Source organism: Oncorhynchus mykiss, chromosome 4 (genome assembly GCF_057628025.1).
Source record: "Oncorhynchus mykiss isolate SJ-2025 chromosome 4, ASM5762802v1, whole genome shotgun sequence".
Classification (NCBI taxonomy): domain Eukaryota; kingdom Metazoa; phylum Chordata; class Actinopteri; order Salmoniformes; family Salmonidae; genus Oncorhynchus; species Oncorhynchus mykiss.
In genome coordinates, this window is record NC_143025.1 from 91,639,246 (window position 1) to 91,664,730 (window position 25,485).

Sequence of the window (25,485 nt, forward strand, 5' to 3'; positions counted from 1 at the left end):
AGGTGAGACGACACACATCACAGTCGTAAGTAGCTAAGAGAAACGACCACAGCACAGTCATAGTAAGTAGCTAGGTGAGACGACACACATCACAGTCGTAAGTAGCTAGGTGAGACGACACACATCACAGTCGTAAGTAGCTAGGTGAGACGACACACATCACAGTCGTAAGTAGCTAGGTGAGACGGCACACATCACAGTCGTAAGTAGCTAAGAGAAACGACCACAGCACAGTCATAGTAAGTAGCTAGGTGAGACGACACACATCACAGTCGTAAGTAGCTAGGTGAGACGACACACATCACAGTCGTAAGTAGCTAGGTGAGACGACACACATCACAGTCGTAAGTAGCTAAGAGAAACGACCACAGCACAGTCATAGTAAGTAGCTAGGTGAGACGACACACATCACAGTCGTAAGTAGCTAGGTGAGACGACACACAGCACAGTCATAGTAAGTAGCTAGGTGAGACGACACACATCACAGTCGTAAGTAGCTAGGTGAGACGACGCACATCACAGTCGTAAGTAGCTAGGTGAGACGACGCACATCACAGTCGTAAGTAGCTAGGTGAGACGACGCACATCACAGTCGTAAGTAGCTAGGTGAGACGACGCACATCACAGTCGTAAGTAGCTAGGTGAGACGACGCACATCACAGTCGTAAGTAGCTAGGTGAGACGACGCACATCACAGTCGTAAGTAGCTAGGTGAGACGACGCACATCACAGTCGTAAGTAGCTAGGTGAGACGACGCACATCACAGTCGTAAGTAGCTAGGTGAGACGACGCACATCACAGTCGTAAGTAGCTAGGTGAGACGACGCACATCACAGTCGTAAGTAGCTAGGTGAGACGACGCACATCACAGTCGTAAGTAGCTAGGTGAGACGACGCACATCACAGTCGTAAGTAGCTAGGTGAGACGACACACATCACAGTCGTAAGTAGCTAGGTGAGACGATACACATCACAGTCGTAAGTAGCTAGGTGAGACGACACACATCACAGTCGTAAGTAGCTAGGTGAGACGACGCACATCACAGTCGTAAGTAGCTAGGTGAGACGACGCACATCACAGTCGTAAGTAGCTAGGTGAGACGACGCACATCAGTCGTAAGTAGCTAGGTGAGACGACGCACATCACAGTCGTAAGTAGCTAGGTGAGACGACGCACATCACAGTCGTAAGTAGCTAGGTGAGACGACGCACATCACAGTCGTAAGTAGCTAGGTGAGACGACGCACATCACAGTCGTAAGTAGCTAGGTGAGACGACGCACATCACAGTCGTAAGTGCTAGGTGAGACGAAACACATCACAGTCGTAAGTAGCTAGGTGAGACGACACACATCACAGTCGTAAGTAGCTAGGTGAGACGACACACATCACAGTCGTAAGTAGCTAGGTGAGACGACACACATCACAGTCGTAAGTAGCTAGGTGAGACGACACACATCACAGTCGTAAGTAGCTAGGTGAGACGACACACATCACAGTCGTAAGTAGCTAGGTGAGACGACACACATCACAGTCGTAAGTAGCTAGGTGAGACGACACACATCACAGTCGTAAGTAGCTAGGTGAGACGACACACATCACAGTCGTAAGTAGCTAGGTGAGACGACACACATCACAGTCGTAAGTAGCTAGGTGAGACGACACACATCACAGTCGTAAGTAGCTAGGTGAGACGACACACATCACAGTCGTAAGTAGCTAGGTGAGACGACACACATCACAGTCGTAAGTAGCTAGGTGAGACGACACACATCACAGTCGTAAGTAGCTAGGTGAGACGACACACATCAGTCGTAAGTAGCTAAGAGAAACGACCACAGCACAGTCATAGTAAGTAGCTAGGTGAGACGACACACATCACAGTCGTAAGTAGCTAGGTGAGACGACACACATCACAGTCGTAAGTAGCTAGGTGAGACGACACACATCACAGTCGTAAGTAGCTAGGTGAGACGACACACATCACAGTCGTAAGTAGCTAAGAGAAACGACCACAGCACAGTCATAGTAAGTAGCTAGGTGAGACGACACACAGCACAGTCATAGTAAGTAGCTAGGTGAGACGACACACATCACAGTCGTAAGTAGCTAGGTGAGACGACACACATCACAGTCGTAAGTAGCTAGGTGAGACGACACACATCACAGTCGTAAGTAGCTAGGTGAGACGACGCACATCACAGTCGTAAGTAGCTAGGTGAGACGACGAACATCAGTCGTAAGTAGCTAGGTGAGACGACGCACATCAGTCGTAAGTAGCTAGGTGAGACGACGCACATCACAGTCGTAAGTAGCTAGGTGAGACGACACGCATCACAGTCGTAAGTAGCTAGGTGAGACGACACACATCACAGTCGTAAGTAGCTAGGTGAGACGACACACATCACAGTCGTAAGTAGCTAAGAGAAACGACCACAGCACAGTCATAGTAAGTAGCTAGGTGAGACGACACACATCACAGTCGTAAGTAGCTAGGTGAGACGACACACATCACAGTCGTAAGTAGCTAGGTGAGACGACACACATCACAGTCGTAAGTAGCTAGGTGAGACGACACACATCACAGTCGTAAGTAGCTAGGTGAGACGGCACACATCACAGTCGTAAGTAGCTAAGAGAAACGACCACAGCACAGTCATAGTAAGTAGCTAGGTGAGACGACACACATCACAGTCATAGTAAGTAGCTAGGTGAGACGACACACATCACAGTCGTAAGTAGCTAGGTGAGACGACACACATCACAGACGTAAGTAGCTAGGTGAGACGACACACATCACAGTCGTAAGTAGCTAAGAGAAACGACCACAGCACAGTCATAGTAAGTAGCTAGGTGAGACGACACACAGCACAGTCATAGTAAGTAGCTAGGTGAGACGACACACATCACAGTCGTAAGTAGCTAGGTGAGACGACACACATCACAGTCGTAAGTAGCTAGGTGAGACGACGCACATCACAGTCGTAAGTAGCTAGGTGAGACGACGCACATCACAGTCGTAAGTAGCTAGATGAGACGACGCACATCACAGTCGTAAGTAGCTAGGTGAGACGACGCACATCACAGTCGTAAGTAGCTAGGTGAGACGACACACATCACAGTCGTAAGTGCTAGGTGAGACGAAACACATCACAGTCGTAAGTAGCTAGGTGAGACGACACACATCACAGTCGTAAGTAGCTAGGTGAGACGACACACATCACAGTCGTAAGTAGCTAGGTGAGACGACACACATCACAGTCGTAAGTAGCTAAGAGAAACGACCACAGCACAGTCATAGTAAGTAGCTAGGTGAGACGACACACATCACAGTCGTAAGTAGCTAGGTGAGACGACACACATCACAGTCGTAAGTAGCTAGGTGAGACGACACACATCACAGTCGTAAGTAGCTAGGTGAGACGACACACATCACAGTCGTAAGTAGCTAGGTGAGACGACACACATCACAGTCGTAAGTGCTAGGTGAGACGAAACACATCACAGTCGTAAGTAGCTAGGTGAGACGACACACATCACAGTCGTAAGTAGCTAGGTGAGACGACACACATCACAGTCGTAAGTAGCTAGGTGAGACGACACACATCACAGTCGTAAGTAGCTAGGTGAGACGACACACATCACAGTCGTAAGTAGCTAGGTGAGACGACACACATCACAGTCGTAAGTAGCTAGGTGAGACGACACACATCACAGTCGTAAGTAGCTAGGTGAGACGACACACATCACAGTCGTAAGTAGCTAAGAGAAACGACCACAGCACAGTCATAGTAAGTAGCTAGGTGAGACGACACACATCACAGTCGTAAGTAGCTAGGTGAGACGACACACATCACAGTCGTAAGTAGCTAGGTGAGACGACACACATCACAGTCGTAAGTAGCTAGGTGAGACGACACACATCACAGTCGTAAGTAGCTAGGTGAGACGACACACATCACAGTCGTAAGTAGCTAGGTGAGACGACACACATCACAGTCGTAAGTAGCTAGGTGAGACGACACACATCACAGTCGTAAGTAGCTAGGTGAGACGACACACATCACAGTCGTAAGTAGCTAGGTGAGACGACACACAGCACAGTCGTAAGTAGCTAGGTGAGACGACACACAGCACAGTCGTAAGTAGCTAGGTGAGACGACACACAGCACAGTCGTAAGTAGCTAGGTGAGACGACACACAGCACAGTCGTAAGTAGCTAGGTGAGACGACACACATCACAGTCGTAAGTAGCTAGGTGAGACGACACACATCACAGTCGTAAGTAGCTAGGTGAGACGACACACATCACAGTCGTAAGTAGCTAGGTGAGACGACACACATCACAGTCGTAAGTAGCTAGGTGAGACGACACACATCACAGTCGTAAGTAGCTAGGTGAGACGACACACATCACAGTCGTAAGTAGCTAGGTGAGACGACACACATCACAGTCGTAAGTAGCTAGGTGAGACGACACACATCACAGTCGTAAGTAGCTAGGTGAGACGACACACATCACAGTCGTAAGTAGCTAGGTGAGACGACACACATCACAGTCGTAAGTAGCTAGGTGAGACGACACACATCACAGTCGTAAGTAGCTAGGTGAGACGACACACATCACAGTCGTAAGTAGCTAGGTGAGACGACACACATCACAGTCGTAAGTAGCTAGGTGAGACGACACACATCACAGTCGTAAGTAGCTAGGTGAGACGACACACATCACAGTCGTAAGTAGCTAGGTGAGACGACACACATCACAGTCGTAAGTAGCTAGGTGAGACGACACACATCACAGTCGTAAGTAGCTAGGTGAGACGACACACATCACAGTCGTAAGTAGCTAGGTGAGACGACACACAGCACAGTCGTAAGTAGCTAGGTGAGACGACACACATCACAGTCGTAAGTAGCTAAGAGAGACGCCCACAGCACAGTCGTAAGTAGCTAAGAGAAACGACCACAGCACAGTCGTAAGTAGCTAAGAGAAACGACCACAGCACAGTCGTAAGTAGCTAAGAGAAACGACCACAGCACAGTCGTAAGTAGCTAAGAGAAACGACCACAGCACAGTCGTAAGTAGCTAAGAGAAACGACCACAGCACAGTCGTAAGTAGCTAAGAGAAACGACCACAGCACAGTCGTAAGGAGCTAAGAGAAACGACCACAGCACAGTCGTAAGACATATCTTTAAGATTATCTTTGAGGTTGGGTTGCAGATGTTTTCGGAAGATGGGCAGGGACTTTTAGCATCAGGGGGCAGCTGTTTCCTCCATTGGGGTGTCCGGATAGGGAAGCGCTTTGACTGGGCTGAGCAGAAGCTGACCTCCTGTAGGGGTGGAATGGCCAAGAGACCAGAGGTGGGTTGGGATGTTGGGTTTGAGCATAGCCTGAAGGTATGGAGGGGCGGTTCCTCTTGCTATTCCATGGTCTTTCAGAGGATGCGAGCTCCTTTGACTGAAGCCAGTGGAGTGTACGGAGGAGCAGGGTGACATGGGAGAACTTGAGAAAGTTGAACACCTGACGGGCTGCAGCCTTCTGGATAAGTTGCAGTAGTCCAGATGGGATATGACGAGTACCCGGATTAGGACCTGCACCGCTTCCTGTGTGAGGTAAGGTCGTACTCTACAGATGTCGTAGAGCATGAAACCCCAGGAGTGATTCCCTACTATGATGTTTGCAGAGAACGACAGGGTGGTCCAGGGTCACGCTAAGGTTCTTTGCACCCTGGGAGGGGGACACCGAACTCTGATGGAGAGGTCGAGCGGACAGGTCTTGCTGGCAGCTCTATCTTGTTGAGCTTGAGTTGGTGGGCCAACATCCAAGCTGAGATATCTGTCAAGTACGCAGAGATGCGTGTCGCCACCTGGTTATCAGAAGCGGGGAATGTGATAAGTAGTTGTCATCCACATAGCAATGGTAGCAGAGACCATGTGAGGATATAGTATAGCTGAGTGACTTTGTGTAAAGAGAGGAGGGCCTAGAACCGACCCCGGGTGGACACCAGTAGTGAGAGCACATGGTGTAGACACAGATCCTCTCCACGCCACCTGGTAGGAGTGACCTGCCAGGTTGGATGCATTCTGGGAGTGTGCAATTGCCTGAGGCGCCCAGACCTGAGAGGGCGGAATGGAGGATCTGATGGATCACGGTGTTGAAGGCAGCGGAGCGATCTAGAAGGATGAGGAGTCAGCCAGCTTTGGCAGTGCGGAGAGCCTCCGTGGCGTAGTGAAGACCAGTCTCTGAGTGACCCCGTCTTGAAGCCTGACTGGTTAGGGTCAAAGAGATAATTCGGAGAGTAATAACGAGAGATTTGGTAAGAGGGAGCACGCTCAAGTGTTTTAGAACGTCAGAGGGGTCGAGTTTTTGACGTCAGAGGGGTCGAGTCTTGGTTTCTTGAGGAGGGGAGCGACTCCGGCCACCTTGAAGTGAGGGGGGCCGCAGAAAGTGGTCAGGGTAGAGTTGATGAGGAATGGGAGTAGGTCTCCAGAGAAAGTCTAGAGAAGGGAAGAAGGGATGGGGTCGAGTGGGCAGATTGTCCAGTGGCTGGACATCATTAGTCGCTGGATTTCATCTGGAGAGCGAGGGTAAAAAGAGACCAAGGAAAGTTCCCTGTGAGTGGACACAGTTGGCTGAGTGAATGATTTCGTTAACCTTTTTTTCAAAGTGGTTGACAAAGTCATCTGCAGAAAGGGAGGGAGGGGGTGGAGGATTAAGGACGGGAGAAGGTGAAAAAGTTTCCCAGGGTTGGAGGCAGAGGCTTGGAATTTAGAGTGATAGGAAGGGGCTTCAGCAGCAGATACAGAATAAGAAAATGTAGCAAGGAGAGAGTGGAAGGATGATAGAACCTCTGTTCTGTGATCACTCAGTGAGTCACTCAGCCGGAGAGCAGGAGGGGAGGGAGGGTAGGGTTGACGAGGCAGGCAGGAGTTAGAAGGATTTAGGGGAAGGATGTGATGACGGAATAGAAGAGGAGAGCAGTTGGGGAAAGCGAGCGAAGATTACGACGGTGCATGACCATCTGGGTAGGGGCTGAGTGGGTAATGTTGGAAGAGCGAGAAAAAGAAAGTAGTGATCAGAGACCTGGAGGGGGGGGGGGGGGGTTGCAGTGAGATCAGTAGGCAAATATGCTTGACCTAAAGATGAGGTCAACCATATTGCCTGCCTTGTGAGTGGGAGGGGGACTGGGAAAAGGGTGAGGTCAAAAGAGGCAAGCCGGGGAAAGAAAGAGGTGGAAAGAAATTAGTCGAAGTATGGAAGTTGAAGTCACCCAGTACGATGAGTGGTGAGATATTGTCATCTTATCAAGGTGTCATTGAGGAACTTACCAAGAACACCTAGTGGTGCATCCTCGTATGATGATGCAAAATGTATCATTTGATTTCATACAGGGATGATTTCTGTATTTTGAAAGTTACATATCTTGAAACCCTGATTTGCTGACGGTCCCAAAATGTTTTATTTATGTCAACAATGGACTAATGAAACCAAATACCAACACAGTTTTTGGGTGGAATTTTCTTTTAAGTTTGAATGGACAAGTGACAGAGTTTTAAATGAGGAGATGGACAGGTGAGAGAGGGGGAAAAAGAGAATCTCCAATTTCTCTTTTATAATCTTCTCTCTCTCTCTTCCAACAGTGCGTCAGGACCCCATGCTCGGCGCCTCCGAGATGTTCAACAGCTTTCTAAGGAAAGCCCAGCAGGTTGGTACTGTAGCTAGTTGTTATTACCCCCTGGCTTTCTTACTGTTCTGTCTGTAGCTAGCTGTCCTTTACTCCCGGCTGTGTATTTGTTCTGTTCAACGTAGCTGATCTATGTTCAGAGCAGTTCTGTTCTACGTAGGACGTCTCGTCAGGGGGCGTGTGTGTCAGTTCATCAGGAAGCTGTAGGTGTTTTTAAGTCATATGTACCTGATGCCCATGGAGTACACCGTCCAATGAAATGCTTCCTTGCAGGTTCCCTCTCGATAATGCAACAACCATAACAGATAAGATATGAATAAAAAGTAAATGGCTCGGTAGAATAGAATATATAAACTCGGCAAAAAATGAAACGTCCTCTCACTGTCAACTGCAGCAAACTTAACATGTGTAAATATTTGTATGAACACAACAAGATTCAACAACTGAGACATAAACTGAACAAGTTCCACAGACACGTGACTGACAGAAATGGAATAATGTGTCCCTGAACAAAGGGGGGGTCAAAATCAAAAGTAACAGTCAGTATCTGGTGTGGCCACCAGCTGCATTAGCTACTGTAGTGCATCTCCTTCTCATGGACTGCAGCAGATTTGCCAGTTCTTGCTGTGAGATGTTACCCAACTCTTCTACCATGGCACCTGCAAGTTCCCGGACATTTCTGGCCCTAGCCCTCACCCTCCGATCCAACAGGTCCCAGGCGTGCTCAATGGGATTGAGATCCAGGCTCTTCGCTGACCATGGCAGAACCTGTCTTGCAGGAAATCACACACAGAACCAGCAGTATGACTGGTGGCATTGTCATGCTGGAAGGTCATGTCAGGATGAGCCTGCAGGAAGGGAACCACATGAGGGAGGAGGATGTCTTCCCTGTAACGCACAGCGTTGAGATCGCAACAAGCTCAGTCCGATGATGCTGTGACACACCGCCCCAGACCATGGCGGACCCTCCACCTCCAAATTGATCCTGCTCCAGAGCACAGGCCTCGGTGTAACGCTCATTCCTTCTACGATAAACGCGAATCCAACCATCACCCCTGGTGAGACAAAACCGCGACTTGTCAGTGAAGAGCACTTTTTGCCAGTCCTGTCTGGTCCAGCGACAGTGGGTTTGTGCCCATAGGCGATGTTGTTGCCGGTGATGTCTGGTGAGGACCTGCCTTTCAACAGGCCCTCAGTCCAGCCTCTCAGCTTTTTGCGGCCAGTCTGAGCACTGATGGAGGGATTGTGCGTTCCTGGTGTAACTCAGGCAGGTGTTGTTACCATCCTGTACCTGTCCCGCAGGTGTGATGTTCGGATGTACCAATCCTGTGCAAGTGTTGTTACACGTGGCCTGCCACTGCGAGGACGATCAGCTGTCCGTCCTGTCTCCCTGTAGCGCTGTCTTAGGCGCCTCACGGTACGGACATTGCAATTTATTGCCCTGGCCACATCTGCAGTCCTCATGCCTCCTTGCAGCATGCCTAAGGCACGTTTACCCAGATGAGCAGGGACCCTGGGAACCTTTCTGTTAGTGTTTTTCAGTCAGTAGGAAGGCCTCTTTAGTGTCCTAAGTTTTCTGAACTGTGACCTTAATTGCCTACGGTCTGTAAGCTGTTAGTGTCTTAACGACCGTTCCACAGGTGCATGTTCATTAATTGTTTATGGTTCATTGAACAAGCATGGGAAACTGTGTTAAAACGCTTTACAATGAAGAGCTGTGAAGTTATTTAGATTTTTTTCAGAATTATCTCAAGACAGGGTCCTGAAAAAGGGACGTTTCTTTTTTTGCTGAATTTATATATATATATTTATTATTTCATAAATACAGGAAGGCACTCACCAATATTTATGTTTTGGGAAAGGGGGGATTGGAGAGCAAGTGTTTTACATTGTGCAGTATTTAGCGATAATAAATAAGTCTAGGAGCATCAGTCATTGTGCGTGCTAAGGTACAGGCCAGTTGAAGTGTTCAGCAGTGTGTCAGTTCTGTTCTGCGTAAAACAGACTCCTCAGCAGGCTGTTAGCTCTGTTAGCCATGTGGCACAAATACCCACAGACACACACACACACACACACACACTGCTGACTCAGTAATTGCTTCAGTCTTGGTAATAGTTATCAGCCACAGTTTGACATTCACAATGTTCGTCATAGTTCACGTGGATGTGTGGGTGTGTGTGTGTGTGTGTGTGTGTGTGTGTGTGTGTGTGTGTGTGGGGGGGTGCGTGTGGGTGGGTGGGTGGGTGGAAGGGGATAGAAAACAGCATGGTGGTCAATGTAGGCAGTGTTTTTTGGGGAAGGCTGCTCATACCGTTCTATTCTCCTGCGTGTATGTGTGTGTGTGAACTCTAGTGTATATGTTAAACGATTCTTTCAGACACATCACTACGGTGACACAACCTCACCACCATTGGTCAGTTTGAGCCACCCAGTGACACGCAGCCAGTGTAGGAGTTGAATCCTCTCTACCGTGTTTACTGTGTAATCTGCCATTAACGAATGAAGAACAGATGTTTTAAATGTGAGAGTTATGAGTCATTGTGTGTACATTACTGTCATACAGTATGCCAAATCATGATGTATAAACATACTTATGTTGAATGGTATTTTAGATTTTTTCTCTAAAACACAGAAGACGTTACAGAGAGAATTGATCCAGGGAGTGTGAGTGTGTGTGTTGGTATACCCAGAGCTTTTTGTTAACTGCGTTCCTTTCCTAGAAAACTGTTTCCTCAGTTGCTTGTTAGCATATAGATGGAACATTGAAATGATTGATTGGAATGAATATTCATGATATGTTCACAGTAAATCAATGCTAGTGTTCCCATTGGCTCATAGCGGGATGCTATTGCTGCTCAGTGAAGGCTAGTTTTCCTATTGGTTGATAGTGTGAGCATGGAAGTGAGAGTCATCACTCACCCCAGGAGGTGACCTGACTGTGCTGCTAGGCTACTTTCATCAGATATGTCATTCAAGGTGGTGTACACCATGCGTCTCTCTAGATCGCTCTATTTTATCATCCTCCCCCCCCTCTCTCACTCCTCTGCATCCCTTCATCATCCCTCATCTCTCCCCCTCCCTCCTCTCCCCCCTCCCTCCTCTCCACTACCTCATGCTGAAAGGACAACAGCAGAATAGAAAATGAGTTCTCAGCCAGCAGCCAGCCAGCCTGGCCTTGGCACTTTATGGGAGCCACACACACACACACACACACACACACACACACACTTCCCCAGCAATCCAGATACACTCTGACACCTCCTGTCTAGCAGTGGGGGACAGGGAAAGATTAAACATTAATTTACCCAGCATGGGCACGAAAGCTGAGAGGAGGAGGAGGAGGAAGCAGGCAGAAGGTTAGCTGCTTAGATAAATCATTAAAGTATTTTTTTTTCTTATTCATTTATTACAATAAAAAATATATATTTGATCCCCTTTTTCTCCCAATTTCGTGACTACGGGTTCAGGAGAGGCGACGGTCGAGTCACGAGTCCTACGAAACATGACCCGCCAAACCGCGCTTCTTAACTCCCGCCTGCTTAACCCGGAAGCCAGCTGCACCAACGTGTCAGAGGAAACGCCATTCAACTGCCGACCGAAGTCAGCCTGCGGGCGCCCGACCCGCCACAAGTAGTCGCTAGAGCTCAATGAGCCAAGTAAAGCCCCCCCCCCCCGGCCAAACCCTCCCCTAACTCGGACGACGCTGGGCCAATTGTGCGAGCTTCTCTGCTTTTTAAATTTATTGTCGTCTTCCTCCTGTCAATGTAGGATTGTCATGCTTTTTGAGGACATCTGTAATAAGACATTATGTAACTATATGGTGTCATAGAAGCATAACATCCAGATACTGTCTCTTACAGGGAGAGTGGGGATAGATAAAAACCTACTTCCCTGACTGGAGAGAACTAACTCTCTGGTCTGTACTGACTACACTGTCTGTCATGGAACACATTCTGTCTTCTGTAACCTGTATATAACCTGTCAATACCATATAGGAGACCCAGCAGATCCCAACCGAAGAGGTTCCTCTGGAGATCTACCTGTCTAACGGCCAGAAGGTCGAGGTCAACATCCTGACCTCCGACCAAACAGAGGACGTCCTGGAGGTAAACCGTCTGGGGTTTCAAAAGACACAGATTCATAATCCAGATTCAGACTTCTACTGGATGTTAGTAATCGGTGGTGTTGAAGAGTTCATAGAGTGAACACAATATACTGAATGTTTTTTTATACAATGAATAGCCTTGCCAACACTACCAGGAAGCCTATGGAAGCTTAGGGAGAGATAATTCACTCTGGATAGCCATAGGTGAAGGCAGCATTCTCTCCCAGATAGATTCAGAACCGTTAAGTTGAACAGACAGCTGTTACTATAACATATAGCTGTAAAGGCAGCATTCTCTCACCAGATAGATTCAGAACCGTTATGTTGAACAGACAGTTGTTACTATAACTGTGTTCTCCATAAAATGATGTTATATACGAGAAGGACTTGACCGGAGACTGTATAGCTGTCAGTCAGTGGATAAAATGCTTTTTAAAAGCTACAGTATGTTTTGTACGAGTTGTGTTTTCTTATCTAACACACAAAAAAAGAGATGAACCAGAGATGATGTTCCTGTCTGTTTTCTGATTCGCAGGCTGTTGCGTCAAAACTGGACCTTCCTGATGAGCTGGTTGGTTATTTCAGTCTCTTCCTGGTTCGAGAAGGAGTGGACGGGGGATTAACGTGTAAGCATTCAACTTTAACCCTCCGCTAACCGTTCAGAGGACTGGAATACAGTGGTATCTGAATGAAATGCAGTGGTATCTGAATGAAATGCAGTGGTATCTGAATGAAATGCAGTGGTATCTGAATGAAATGCAGTGGTATCTGAATGAAATGCAGTGGTATCTGAATGAAATGCAGTGGTATCTGAATGAAATGCAGTGGTATCTGAATGAAATGCAGTGGTATCTGAATGAAATGCAGTGGTATCTGAATGAAATGCAGTGGTATCTGAATGAAATGCAGTGGTATCTGAATGAAATGCAGTGGTATCTGAATGAAATGCAGTGGTATCTGAATGAAATACCAAATGGCTCTATATCCTATACCAGGGATGGAGTGGGGGCCACAACAACATTCTGAATTCATAATGAGGGGCTGCAGTGGTTTGTGGGTCTTCGTACCCACACATGCAGTCAGAGCCCCGGCCGTGGCCTTTTTGGGGACCCCAACGCTTCGATCACACCAGAATTACATTCATTTCCAATGGAAAACACTGCGTTTGCCTTGCAGCAATTGCGTTGCGGAGGCAGCCGCAGTGCGTTCTGTGTGGGCGGTGCGTACATGCAGCCGCGGTGCGTTCTGTGTGGGCGGTGCGTACATGCAGCCGCAGTGCGTTCTGTGTGGGCGGTGCGTACATGCAGCCGCAGTGCGTTCTGTGTGGGCGGTGCGTCCATTTAGGATTTATCAAACGTATGTGTCAAACTGTATGTGTGGACGGCTTGACAGAAATGGTAGCAGAAGGTGAATGTTGAACTGTTAACAGACATATCCAGATGACGCTGTCTACTATTTTGCGCCACGACGATGTGATAGAAACGTAAAAACAAAATGTTATAAAAACATATATTTTAAATATTTTTTTTTAATAACAAATTTGATGCAATTCTACCTATGTTGTCTTTCAGTTTTACAGTTCATTTCCTGTAGTTCTACACGGTTTCCTGTAGGAGAGAAATGTTTGCAGTTTTACAGTTCATTTCCTGTAGTTCTACACGGTTTCCTATAGGAGAGAAATGTTTGCAGTTTTACAGTTCATTTCCTGTAGTTCTACACGGTTTCCTATAGGAGGGAAATGTTTACAGTTCATTTCCTGTAGTTCTACACGGTTTCCTATAGGAGAGAAATGTTTGCAGTTTTACAGTTCATTTCCTGTAGTTGTACACGGTTTCCTATAGGAGGGAAATGTTTACAGTTCATTTCCTGTAGTTCTACACGGTTTCCTATAGGAGAGAAATGTTTACAGTTTTACAGTTCATTTCCTGTAGTTCTACACGGTTTCCTATAGGAGAGAAATGTTTGCAGTTCATTTCCTGTAGTTCTACACGGTTTCCTATAGGAGAGAAATGTTTACAGTTTTACAGTTCATTTCCTGTAGTTCTACACGGTTTCCTATAGGAGGGAAATGTTTACAGTTCATTTCCTGTAGTTCTACACGGTTTCCTATAGGAGAGAAATGTTTGCAGTTTTACAGTTCATTTCCTGTAGTTGTACACGGTTTCCTATAGGAGAGAAATGTTTGCAGTTTTGAATACGATATCTGAGTGAGAGTGACTAACAAAATGAATGGCGGCTCCTCTGTCAGTAATTCAAACAGGATTACAACAGGTTTAGATGGGTTAGTTAGTCTAGCCAGCGATCTAAAAGATGTTGGCTGACCTGGCATTCTTGAGCGTGAAAAAACCCAGCAGCGTTGCAGTTCTTGACACAAACCGGTGCAGCTGGCACCTACTACCATAACCCCGTTCAAAGGCACTTAAATATTTTGTCTTACCCATTCACCTTCTGAATGGCACACAAACACAATCCATGTCTCACTTGTCTTGAGGCTTAAAAATCCTTCTTTAACCCGTCTCCTCCCCTTCATCTACACTGACTTGAAGTGGATTTAACAAGTGACATCAATAAGGGATCATAGCTTTCACCTGGTCAGACGATGTCATGGAATGAGCAGGTGTTCTTAATGTTTTGTACACTCAGTGTATATCCCCTACATACGCACACTACCCTATGGGCCCTGGTCAAAAGTAGTGCACTAAATAGGGAATAGGGTGCCATTTGAGATGTCACTGGTTACCACAGCCACAAAGTGAAAATAATTGTCTATAGTAAAAGTCATGAAAACAAAAATGAACTTATTGGTCTTCATTCAAGTTTAGGGTCTACACACAGATTTTAAGAAGAGAAATTGTAGAAATATGGGTAGGGTTTAGCCAGACGTGACTTTGTGGCAGTGGTAACTTGTGATTACCACAGAATTGTTCTAGCTGGCTAGGGGGATGTTTTGTGACAGACATGAGAGAGAACCAATAACTCCTATTGATGACGGTCTCTCTAGTGTCTCCTGTTGTTGACGGTCTCTCTAGTATCTCCTGTTGATGACGGTCTCTCGCTCTCTAGTGTCTCCTGTTGTTGACGGTCTCTCTAGTGTCTCCTGTTGATGGCGGTCTCTCTAGTGTCTCCTGTTGTTGACGGTCTCCCTAGTGTCTCCTGTTGATGACGGTCTCTCGCTTTCTAGTGTCTCCTGTTGTTGACGGTCTCTAGTCTCCTGTTGATGGCGGTCTCTCGCTCTTTAGTGTCTCCTGTTGTTGACGGTCTCTAGTCTCCTGTTGATGACGGTCTCTCTAGTGTCTCCTGTTGTTGACGGTCTCCCTAGTGTCTCCTGTTGATGACGGTCTCTCTAGTGTCTCCTGTTGTTGACGGTCTCTCTAGTGTCTCTTGTTGTTGACGGTCTCTCTAGTATCTCCTGTTGATGACTGTCTCTCGCTCTCTAGTGTCTCCTGTTGTTGACGACGGTCTCTCTAGTGTCTCCTGTTGTTGACGGTCTCTCTAGTGTCTCCTGTTGTTGACGGTCTCTAGTGTCTCCTGTTGTTGACGGTCTCTCTAGTGTCTCCTGTTGTTGACGGTCTCTCTAGTGTCTCCTGTTGATGGCGGTCTCTCTAGTGTCTCCTGTTGTTGACGGTCTCCCTAGTGTCTCCTGTTGATGACGGTCTCTCGCTTTCTAGTGTCTCCTGTTGTTGACGGTCTCTAGTCTCCTGTTGATGGCGGTCTCTCGCTCTTTAGTGTCTCCTGTTGTTGACGGTCTCTAGTCTCCTGTTGATGGCGGTCTCTCGCTCTCTAGTGTCTCCTGTTGATGGCGGTCTCTCTCGTCTCTCCTGTTGATGGCGGTCTCTCTCGTGTCTCCTGTTGATGACGCTCTCTAGTCAAATCAAAATCAAATCAAATTTATTTATATAGCCCTTCGTACATCAGCTGATATCTCAAAGTGCTGTACAGAAACCCAGCCTAAAACCCCAAACAGCAAGCAATGCAGGTGTAGAAGCACGGTGGCTGGGAAAAACTCCCTAGAAAGGCCAAAACCTAGGAAGAAACCTAGAGAGGAACCAGGCTATGTGGGGTGGCCAGTCCTCTTCTGGCTGTGCAGGGTGGAGATTATAACAGAACATGGCCAAGATGTTCAAATGTTCATAAATGACCAGCATGGTCGAATAATAATAAGGCAGAACAGTTGAAACTGGAGCAGCAGGACAGTCAGGTGGACTGGGGACAGCAAGGAGTCATCATGTCAGGTAGTCCTGGGGCATGGTCCTAGGGCTCAGGTCCTAAGAGAGAGAGAAAGAAAGAGAGAAAGAGATAATTAGAGAGAGCACACTTAAATTCACACAGGACACGGAATAGGACAGGAGAAGTACTCCAGATTTAACAAACTGACCCTAGCCCCCCGACACATAAACTACTGCAGCATAAATACTGGAGGCTGAGACAGGAGGTCTCAGTGTCTCTGGTTGTTAACGGTCTCTCTAGTGTCTCCTGTTGTTGACAGTCTCTAGTGTCTCCTGTTGTTGGCGGTCTCTCGCGCTCTAGTGTCTCCTATTGATGACGGTCTCTCTAGTGTCTCCTGTTGTTGACGGCGGGCTCTCTAGTGTCTCCTGTTGTTGACGGCGGTCTCTCTAGTGTCTCCTGTTGTTGACGGGCGGGCTCTCTAGTGTCTCCTGTTGTTGATGGGCTCTCACTCTCTAGTGTCTCCTGTTGTTGACGGCGGTCTCTCTAGTGTCTCCTGTTGTTGACGGCGGTCTCTAGTGTCTCCTGTTGTTGACGGTCTCTCTAGTGTCTCCTGTTGTTGACGGCGGTCTCTCTAGTGTCTCCTGTTGTTGACGGCGGGCTCTCTAGTGTCTCCTGTTGTTGACGGCGGGCTCTCTAGTGTCTCCTGTTGTTGACGGCGGGCTCTCTAGTGTCTCCTGTTGTTGACGGCGGGCTCTCTAGTGTCTCCTGTTGTTGGCGGGCTCTCTAGTGTCTCCTGTTGTTGACGGTCTCTCTAGTGTCTCCTGTTGTTGACGGTCTCTCTAGTGTCTCCTGTTGTTGACGGTCTCTCTAGTGTCTCCTGTTGTTGACGGTCTCTCTAGTGTCTCCTGTTGTTGACGGCGGTCTCTCTAGTGTCTCCTGTTGACGGCGGTCTCTCTAGTGTCTCCTGTTGTTGACGGTCTCTCGCTCTCTAGTGTCTCCTGTTGTTGACGGTCTCTCTAGTGTCTCCTGTTGTTGACGGCGGTCTCTAGTGTCTCCTGTTGTTGACGGTCTCTCTAGTGTCTCCTGTTGTTGACGGGCTCTTGCTCTAGTGTCTCCTGTTGTTGACGGCGGTCTCTCTAGTGTCTCCTGTTGTTGACGGCGGTCTCTCTAGTGTCTCCTGTTGTTGGCGGTCTCTCTAGTGTCTCCTGTTGTTGACGGCGGTCTCTCTAGTGTCTCCTGTTGTTGACGGCGGTCTCTAGTGTCTCCTGTTGTTGACGTTCTCTCTAGTGTCTCCTGTTGTTGACGGTCTCTCTAGTGTCTCCTGTTGTTGACGGCGGTCTCTCTAGTGTCTCCTGTTGTTGACGGCGGTCTCTAGTGTCTCCTTTTCACTCCACTCTATGGAAAATGTGACAGGAAAGACCCAGTCAGAAAACGTATTCGTATGGTTGCCCATATACTGTAGGTTGGTGACTAGATGTACCTACAGACATCTTATCAGACTTACTCAGGTTCTTTCCCTGGAAACGCACAGCAGAGCGGAGGGACACCTGATGTGAAACAATACAACTATTATGTGACTTAAATCATAAATGGAAAGGAAGTAGAAAAGGAATTATACAATAACATTTTCATGCCTTCATTTTAACTTGTGTTTTTGCTTATTTGGTTCCTAAATCTCCCACTAGGAAATTAATTGAGGAGCTGACTGCAAAATATTAGAATCGGTGCAAAATATTAGCTAATCACAAGAAGTGTGTTCCAAAGGGCTCACTATTCCATAAAATGCACAATGGGCCCTGGTCAAAAGGTGTGTACTACGTAAGGTATAGGGTGCCATTTGTGACGTTAGACTAAAACGAATTACCTTCATAACAGAGTGAGTGAGATAGCAATGAGATCACTGTCATCTTTCTGTAAAGACGTTTTTAACAGGTTTTTAGATTTTGATTTGGTATTTTAATTCATGAATGAGCCAACATTGAGAGTGAGGCTTGGAAGGGTGTGGTGTGCATACTGCCCAGCATACTAAAACTCCTTGGAGGAGGAGTGACGGTCTGTGTGTGTAGTTAGCATGTTTTCCTCCTGTAGGCTAGCTAAAATAATGAGGCAACAATTCAGGAGTCAACTGAAGTTCCCCTATGAACTAGATTGAACCTCTGTAAGATATAACTTTGTCTGTCGATCTATGTTGGACAGAAGTATAAATGCAACATGCAACAATTTCAACTCATTTTACTGAGTTAAAGTTCATATAAGGAAATCAGTTAAATGGCCCTAATCTATGAATTTCACATGACTGGGAATACAGATATATATATCTGTTGGTCATAGATATCGTCATAAAAAGGTAGGAGTTGTGGGTCAGAAAACCAGTCAGTATCTGGTGTGACCACCATTTGCCTCACTCAGCGTGACACATCTCCTTCACATAGAGTTGATCAGTCTGTTGATTGTGGCCTGTGGACTGTTGTCCCACTCCTCTTCAATGGCTGTGTGAAGTTGCTGGATATTGGTGGGAACTGCAACATGCTGTCGATCCAGAGCATCCCAAACATGCTCAATGGGTGACATGTCTGGTGAGTATACAGGCCATTGAAGAACTGGGACATGTTCAGCTTCCAGTAATTTTGTACAGATCCTTGCGACATGGGGCCGTGCATTATCATGATGAAACATGAGGTGATGGCGGCAGATGAATGGCACGCTAATGGGCCTCAGGATCTCGTCACGGTATCTCTGTGCATTCAAATTGCCATTGATAAAATGCAATTGTGTTTGTTGTCCGTAGCTTATGCCTGCCCATACCATAACCCCACCGCGGGGCACTATGTTCACAATGTTATCAGCAAACCGCTCGCGCACAAAGCCATACACATGGTCTGCAGTTGTGAGGCCAGTTGGACGTACTGCCAAATTCCCTAAAATTATGTTGGAGGAGAAATTAACATTAAATTCTCTGGCAACCGCCTTGGTGGACATTCCTGCAGTCAGCATGCCAATTGCATGCTCCCGCAAAACTTGAGACATCTGTGGCCTTGTGTTGTGACAAAACTGCACATTTTAGAGTGACCTTTTATTGTCTCCAGCACAAGGTGCACCTGTGTAATGATCATGCTGTTTAATCAGCTTCTTGACATGTCACACCTGTCAGGTGGATGGATTATCTTGGCAAATGAGAAATGATCACTAACAGGGATGTAAACAAATGTGTGCACAAAATTTGAGAGAATTAAGCTTTTTGTGCGAATGGAACATTTCTGGGATATTATTTTATTGTATTTTATTTAACCTTTTATCGAGCTAGGCAAGTCAGTTAAGAACAATTTCTTATTTACAATGACGGCCTACCAGAAGGCCTCATGCGGGGGATGAAATAAAAAGTAGGACAAACGCACTTCAAGAGGCACCACAACACTACACAAAGAGAGACCAAAGACAACACAACATGGGAGAAACGCATGACAACACAGCAACAACAACACAAAGGGCAGGACGGTAGAGACAACAACAACACATCACACAGAGCAGCCACAACTGGCAGTGTCCATGATTTGAGTCTTTGAATGAAGAGATGGGGATAAAACTGTCCAGTTTGACTGTTTGTTGCAGCCCTAGCTGCTCGACAGCACCCTTTACCTGCCGATCCATAAATTACGTTTAGAGGAAACCAAGTCTAGATTTAACTTTAGCCTGTAGCTTTGATATGTGCTGAGAGAAGGACAGTGTACCATCTAGCCATACTCCCAAGTACTTGTATGAGGTGACTACCTCAAGCTCTAAACCCTCAGAGGTAGTAATCACACCTGTGGGGAGAGGGGCATTCTTCTTACCAAACCACATGACCTTTGTTTTGGAGGTGTTAAGAACAGGGTTAAAGGTAGATAAAGCTTGTTGGACACTATGAAAGCTTCGTTATAGAGCATTTAACACAAAATCCGGGGAGGTGCCAGCACGTGGGGCCTAGGATCGAGCCTTGGGGTACTTCCTTGGTGTCAGGCAGTGGCTGAGACAGCAGATGTTCTGACTTTATGCACTACACTCTTTGAGAGAGGTAGTTAGCAAACCAGACCAAAGACCCCTCAGAGACACCAATACTCCTTAGCCGGTCCACAAGAATGGAATGGTCTACCGTATCAAAAGCTTTGGCCAAGTCAATAAAAATAGCAGAACAACATTACTTAGAATCGAGGGGAATGGTGACATCATTGAGGACCTTTTTAAGGTTGCAGTGACACATTCATAACCTGAGCGGAAACCAGATTGCATACCAGAGAGAATACTATAGACATCAAGAAAGCCAGTCAGTTGATTATGGACAAGTTTTTCCAACACTTTTGATAAACAGGTCGCAATAGAAATAGGCCTATAACAGTTAGCGGTGGTTCTGTCCAGATGGACCCTGCTGTGTTCTGTCCAGATGGACCCTGCTGGGTTCTGTCCAGATGGACTGTCCTCATCTGTCTGTCTCTCTCTCTCATTCTCTCTCCAGTTGTGAGGAAGCTGCAGGAGTTTGAGTTACCGTACGTATCAGTCACCAGCTTACGAAGCTCAGAGTTCCACATCATCCTGCGGAAAAGGTATCTCTACTCCTCTACCTCTCTACATGTTGATTGTCATGTTCTAACTACTTGTCTAGATATGCAGCTACAATCAGAACTACAGTCACTTGAATTGAATAGCTGGCAATTAAATGCAGCAAAGATACTCAACAAATGTCAACCACTCAGCTCTCAAGAAGCAACTGTTACAAGGTTTCTCTGCTTCCAAGTGTCGACAAGTGAGGACCAGTCCGGATTCTCTAATCTAGCTACATAATTTCTTCCCATCGATGATCTTGTGAAACTGTTTTGACTATACCACGAACCTTACCGAGAGATGTCACCAGTACTGTACTGGTGACCTCCCCAGACACTTGGGTATCCTGAGTTGTCCCAGTATGAGTCCAGCTGGTTTATATAAAGTGAAGCCATCTGGCACAGAGAGAAAAATATAACAGATTGATGGAAGAGCGAAGAGTTTTTATCATGAGCAACAAAACAAAAAAATACTTAAAGGAAGTCTGGTCCTCTGGCTACCATGTGTGTTAGTGACGTGAGGTTTCTGTCTGCAGTCTGAGACCTAATAACTTCTCTCCCTCCTCGACTTTTAGCACCTGTCTTGTGTCAACTTCCTCCGTCTCTCTCTGCTTCTCTTTGATCTTCCTCTCTCCCCGTGTCCCCCCCCCCCCCCCCCCCCCGCCTCTCTCGCTTTGGCTCTCTCGTTCTCTCTCTCTCTCGCACGCGCTCTTTCTTTCTCTCTCTCCTGACTCATCACTATGCACACTCATAACATGCATAACGACACAACACAGACACTTTCACTCACCATATGCTGCTGCTACTCTGTTCTTTGTTTTACTCTGATTATTATCTATCCTGATGTCTAGTGACTTTACCCTGCCTTCATGGACATATCTACCTCTAATACCTTATTATTATCTATCCTGATGACTAGTCACTTTACCCTGCCTTCATGTACATATCTACCTCAAATACCTTATTATCTATCCTGATGCCTAGTCACTTTATCCTGCCTTCATGTACATATCTACCTCAAATACCTTATTATTATCTATCCTGATGTCTAGTCACTTTACCCTGCCTTCATGTACATATCTACCTCAAATACCTTATTATTATCTATCCTGATGCCTAGTCACTTTACCCTGCCTTCATGTACATATCTACCTCAAATACCTTATTATTATCTATCCTGATGTCTAGTCACTTTACCCTGCCTTCATGTACATATCTACCTCAAATACCTTATTATTATCTATCCTGATGTCTAGTCACTTTACCCTGCCTTCATGTACATATCTACCTCAAATACCTTATTATTATCTATCCTGATGTCTAGTCACTTTACCCTGCCTTCATGTACATATCTACCTCAAATACCTTATTATTATCTATCCTGATGTCTAGTCACTTTACCCTGCCTTCATGTACATATCTACCTCAAATAGCTTATAGCTCTGCACATTGATCTGGTACTTCCTGTATGTAGCTCTGCACATTGATATGGTACTTCCTGTATGTAGCTCTGCACATTGATATGGTACTTCCTGTATGTAGCTCTGCACATTGATCTGGTACTTCCTGTATGTAGCTCTGCACATTGATATGGTACTTCCTGTATGTAGCTCTGCACATTGATATGGTACTTCCTGTATGTAGCTCTGCACATTGATCTGGTACTTCCTGTATATAGCTCTGCACATTGATCTGGTACTTCCTGTATATAGCTCTGCACATTGATCTGGTACTTCCTGTATATAGCTCTGCACATTGATCTGGTACTTCCTGTATATAGCTCTGCACATTGATCTGGTACTTCCTGTATATAGCTCTGCACATTGATCTGGTACTTCCTGTATATAGCTCTGCACATTGATCTGGTACTTCCTGTATATAGCTCTGCACATTGATCTGGTACTTCCTGTATATAGCTCTGCACATTGATCTGGTACTTCCTGTATATAGCTCTGCACATTGATCTGGTACTTCCTGTATATAGCTCTGCACATTGATATGGTACTTCCTGTATGTAGCTCTGCACATTGATATGGTACTTCCTGTATGTAGCTCTGCACATTGATCTGGTACTTCCTGTATATAGCTCTGCACATTGATCTGGTACTTCCTGTATATAGCTCTGCACATTGATCTGGTACTTCCTGTATATAGCTCTGCACATTGATCTGGTACTTTCTGTATATAGCTCCATTCCTGTGGTTTTATTTATTCCTCTTGTGTTACTATTACATTTTGTATTGTTCTTTTAATCTCTGCATCGTAGGCAAGTTTTTCACAGTAAAGTCTACACCGTTCTTTCTGCCCCTCTCTCTTCCTCGTCACCTCCCCCTCCAGAACAGAAAGGGATAAACTAGACAGGATGTTGTTGTTTCACCCCCTCCTGTCTCCCTCAAGGAAAGTCTTAGTCTCTGTTACAAGTAGGTCAGAAGGGCTGAGTGTGAATGGCAACTTATTCCATATATAGAGCCCTATTGGTCCTGGTCAAAAACAGTGCACTATATAGAGAATAGGGTACCTTTTAGGACACAGATGGAGAACGGTGAGCAACAGAACTAGCAGCGGTCATTTAGGACGCAGATGGAGAACGGTGAGCAACAGAACTAGCAGCGGTCATTTAGGACGCAGATGGAGAACGGTGAGCAACAGAACTAGCAGCGGTCATTTAGGACGCAGATGGAGAACGGTGAGCAACAGAACTAGCAGCGGTCATTTAGGAAGCAGATGGAGAACGGTGAGCAACAGAACTAGCAGTGGTCATTTAGGAAGCAGATGGAGAACGGTGAGTAACAGAACTAGCAGCGGTCATTTAGGAAGCAGATGGAGAACGGTGAGTAACCGAATTAGCAGCGGTCATTTAGGAAGCAGATGGAGAACGGTGAGCAACAGAACTAGCAGCGGTCATTTAGGAAGCAGATGGAGAACGGTGAGCAACAGAACTAGCAGCAGTCATTTAGGAAGCAGATGGAGAACGGTGAGCAACAGAACTAGCAGCGGTCATTTAGGAAGCAGATGGAGAACGGTGAGCAACAGAACTAGCAGCGGTCATTTAGGAAGCAGATGGAGAACGGTGAGTAACAGAACTAGCAGCATCAACCCAGGGAGTCTGAAACACTAACCCCCAGATCAACAACTGGATTATAATGAAAGCATAATGTTCTGTTTGGTTGAAGACGGAGACTTACTTGCCAGGTCAAATAAGTAGAAATATGCAGTGGTTAGTAGAGAAGAATCCGTCTCCCCTCTTCTTCCTCTCCTCCATCCCCTTCTTATTCTCCCTTTTCTCTCCCCCTGCTGGGGTCTATGAATTGCTCATGCGGCCAGAGTTAATCCTCTGTTTTATAAACAACTTCTAATTGCTCCCCTTAAATATCCCTGGCTTCATCCTCATTCACTAGTTAGGTTCCAGGGAGATTATGGGGTGTTAAACTGGTTGGATTACAGATTATGGGGTGTTAAACTGGTCAGATTACAGTTGTATTAAGGGGTGTTAAACTGGTCAGATTACAGTTGTATTAAGGGGTGTTAAACTGGTCAGATTACAGTTGAATTAAGGGGTGTTAAACTGGTCAGATTACAGTTGAATTAAGGGGTGTTAAACTCGTCAGATTACAGTTGTATTAAGGGGTGTTAAACTGGTCAGATTACAGTTGAATTAAGGGGTGTTAAACTCGTCAGATTACAGTTGTATTAAGGGGTGTTAAACTGGTCAGATTACAGTTGTGTTAAACTGGTCAGATTACAGTTGTATTAAGGGGTGTTAAACTGGTCAGATTACAGTTGTGTTAAACTGGTCAGATTACAGTTGTATTAAGGGGTGTTAAACTGGTCAGATTACAGTTGAATCGCAGGTGGATTAAGTTTGAAGTATTAATGTCAAGTGCACAGGTACAGTGAAATGCCTTTCTTGCCAACTCCATATCCAACAATGTATTAATCAATATCAATGTAGCACTAAAAATAACAAGGTAGAACAAAAACACACAAGAATGTACGGTGCTTTATAGATGGTCAGTTCAATGCCATACTATATACAGGGTCAGTTCAGTACCATATTAACAATGTACAGGGATACTGGAGTGATGGAGGTAGATATGTATAGGGGGAAGGAGACTATATACAGGGTCAGTACCATATTAACAATGTACAGGGATACTGGAGTGATGGAGGTAGATATGTATAGTGGTAAGGATGGAGGTATAGGGAGGGGTGAGGTGGCTAGGCAACAGGATATGAGATAAACAGTAGCAGCAGTGTGTAAGTGGGTGTGTAGGTGTGTAGTGTCAGTATAAATGTATATTATGTGTGAGCTGTCATCAGGACAAAGGGTGGCTACTTTGAAGAATCTAAAATATATTTAGATTCGTTTAAAACTTGATTCCATATGTGTTCATAGTTTTTGATGTCCTCACTATTATTCTACCGTCTAGAAAATAGTTTAAAAAAATAAAATAAAATAAAACTCTTGAATGAGTAGGTGTGTCCAAACTTGACTGTGTGAGTTAATTTTATTCAGCAAAGGGAATAACACACGTGTCACGTGTTAGTTTTCTGCACCTTTATTTTCTACTCCACAACCAGCGCTGATTTTAAGGCATACCAGTCAAAATACAGTAGACCTATGTCCTACAGAAGTCGGGAGGACTTGAGTGGAGATGTTGAGTTTCACTGTAAATCCTCAGCTGGTCAGTGTGGTTCTAGTAGTATTCGTCCTCCAGGTCAGGTATGTAAGGGCTTCGGAGGAGGTAGGGCGGCAGACGAGGGGACACGGGCCTCACGCCATAATCGTCAAAAAGGCTGATGTGGTCCTTAACAAGATGAGGGTCAGAAATCAGCTCCAGGTTAGCAGTCTCCTCCCCCCTACCTCTGTTCCAGAGGGGTGCTGCCAGACCTCCACCAATCAGAACCAAGATCAGGAGGAGAGCCATCTAATCACAGGTGCTCAGAAC

The 25,485-nt window shown here is 46.0% G+C and overlaps 1 protein-coding gene across 1 annotated transcript in view; it reads left to right on the forward strand.

Moving 5' to 3' along the window:
* LOC110522651 (sorting nexin-17) overlaps positions 1-25,485 on the forward strand; it is a 59,475-nt gene that overhangs the window by 22,656 nt on the left and 11,334 nt on the right. Inside the window, exons 4-7 of the mRNA XM_036976382.2 lie at positions 7,647-7,711; positions 11,686-11,796; positions 12,331-12,421; positions 20,452-20,539. Coding sequence (XP_036832277.1) covers positions 7,647-7,711; positions 11,686-11,796; positions 12,331-12,421; positions 20,452-20,539 — 355 coding nt within the window. The remainder of the gene's footprint in view (positions 1-7,646; positions 7,712-11,685; positions 11,797-12,330; positions 12,422-20,451; positions 20,540-25,485) is intronic.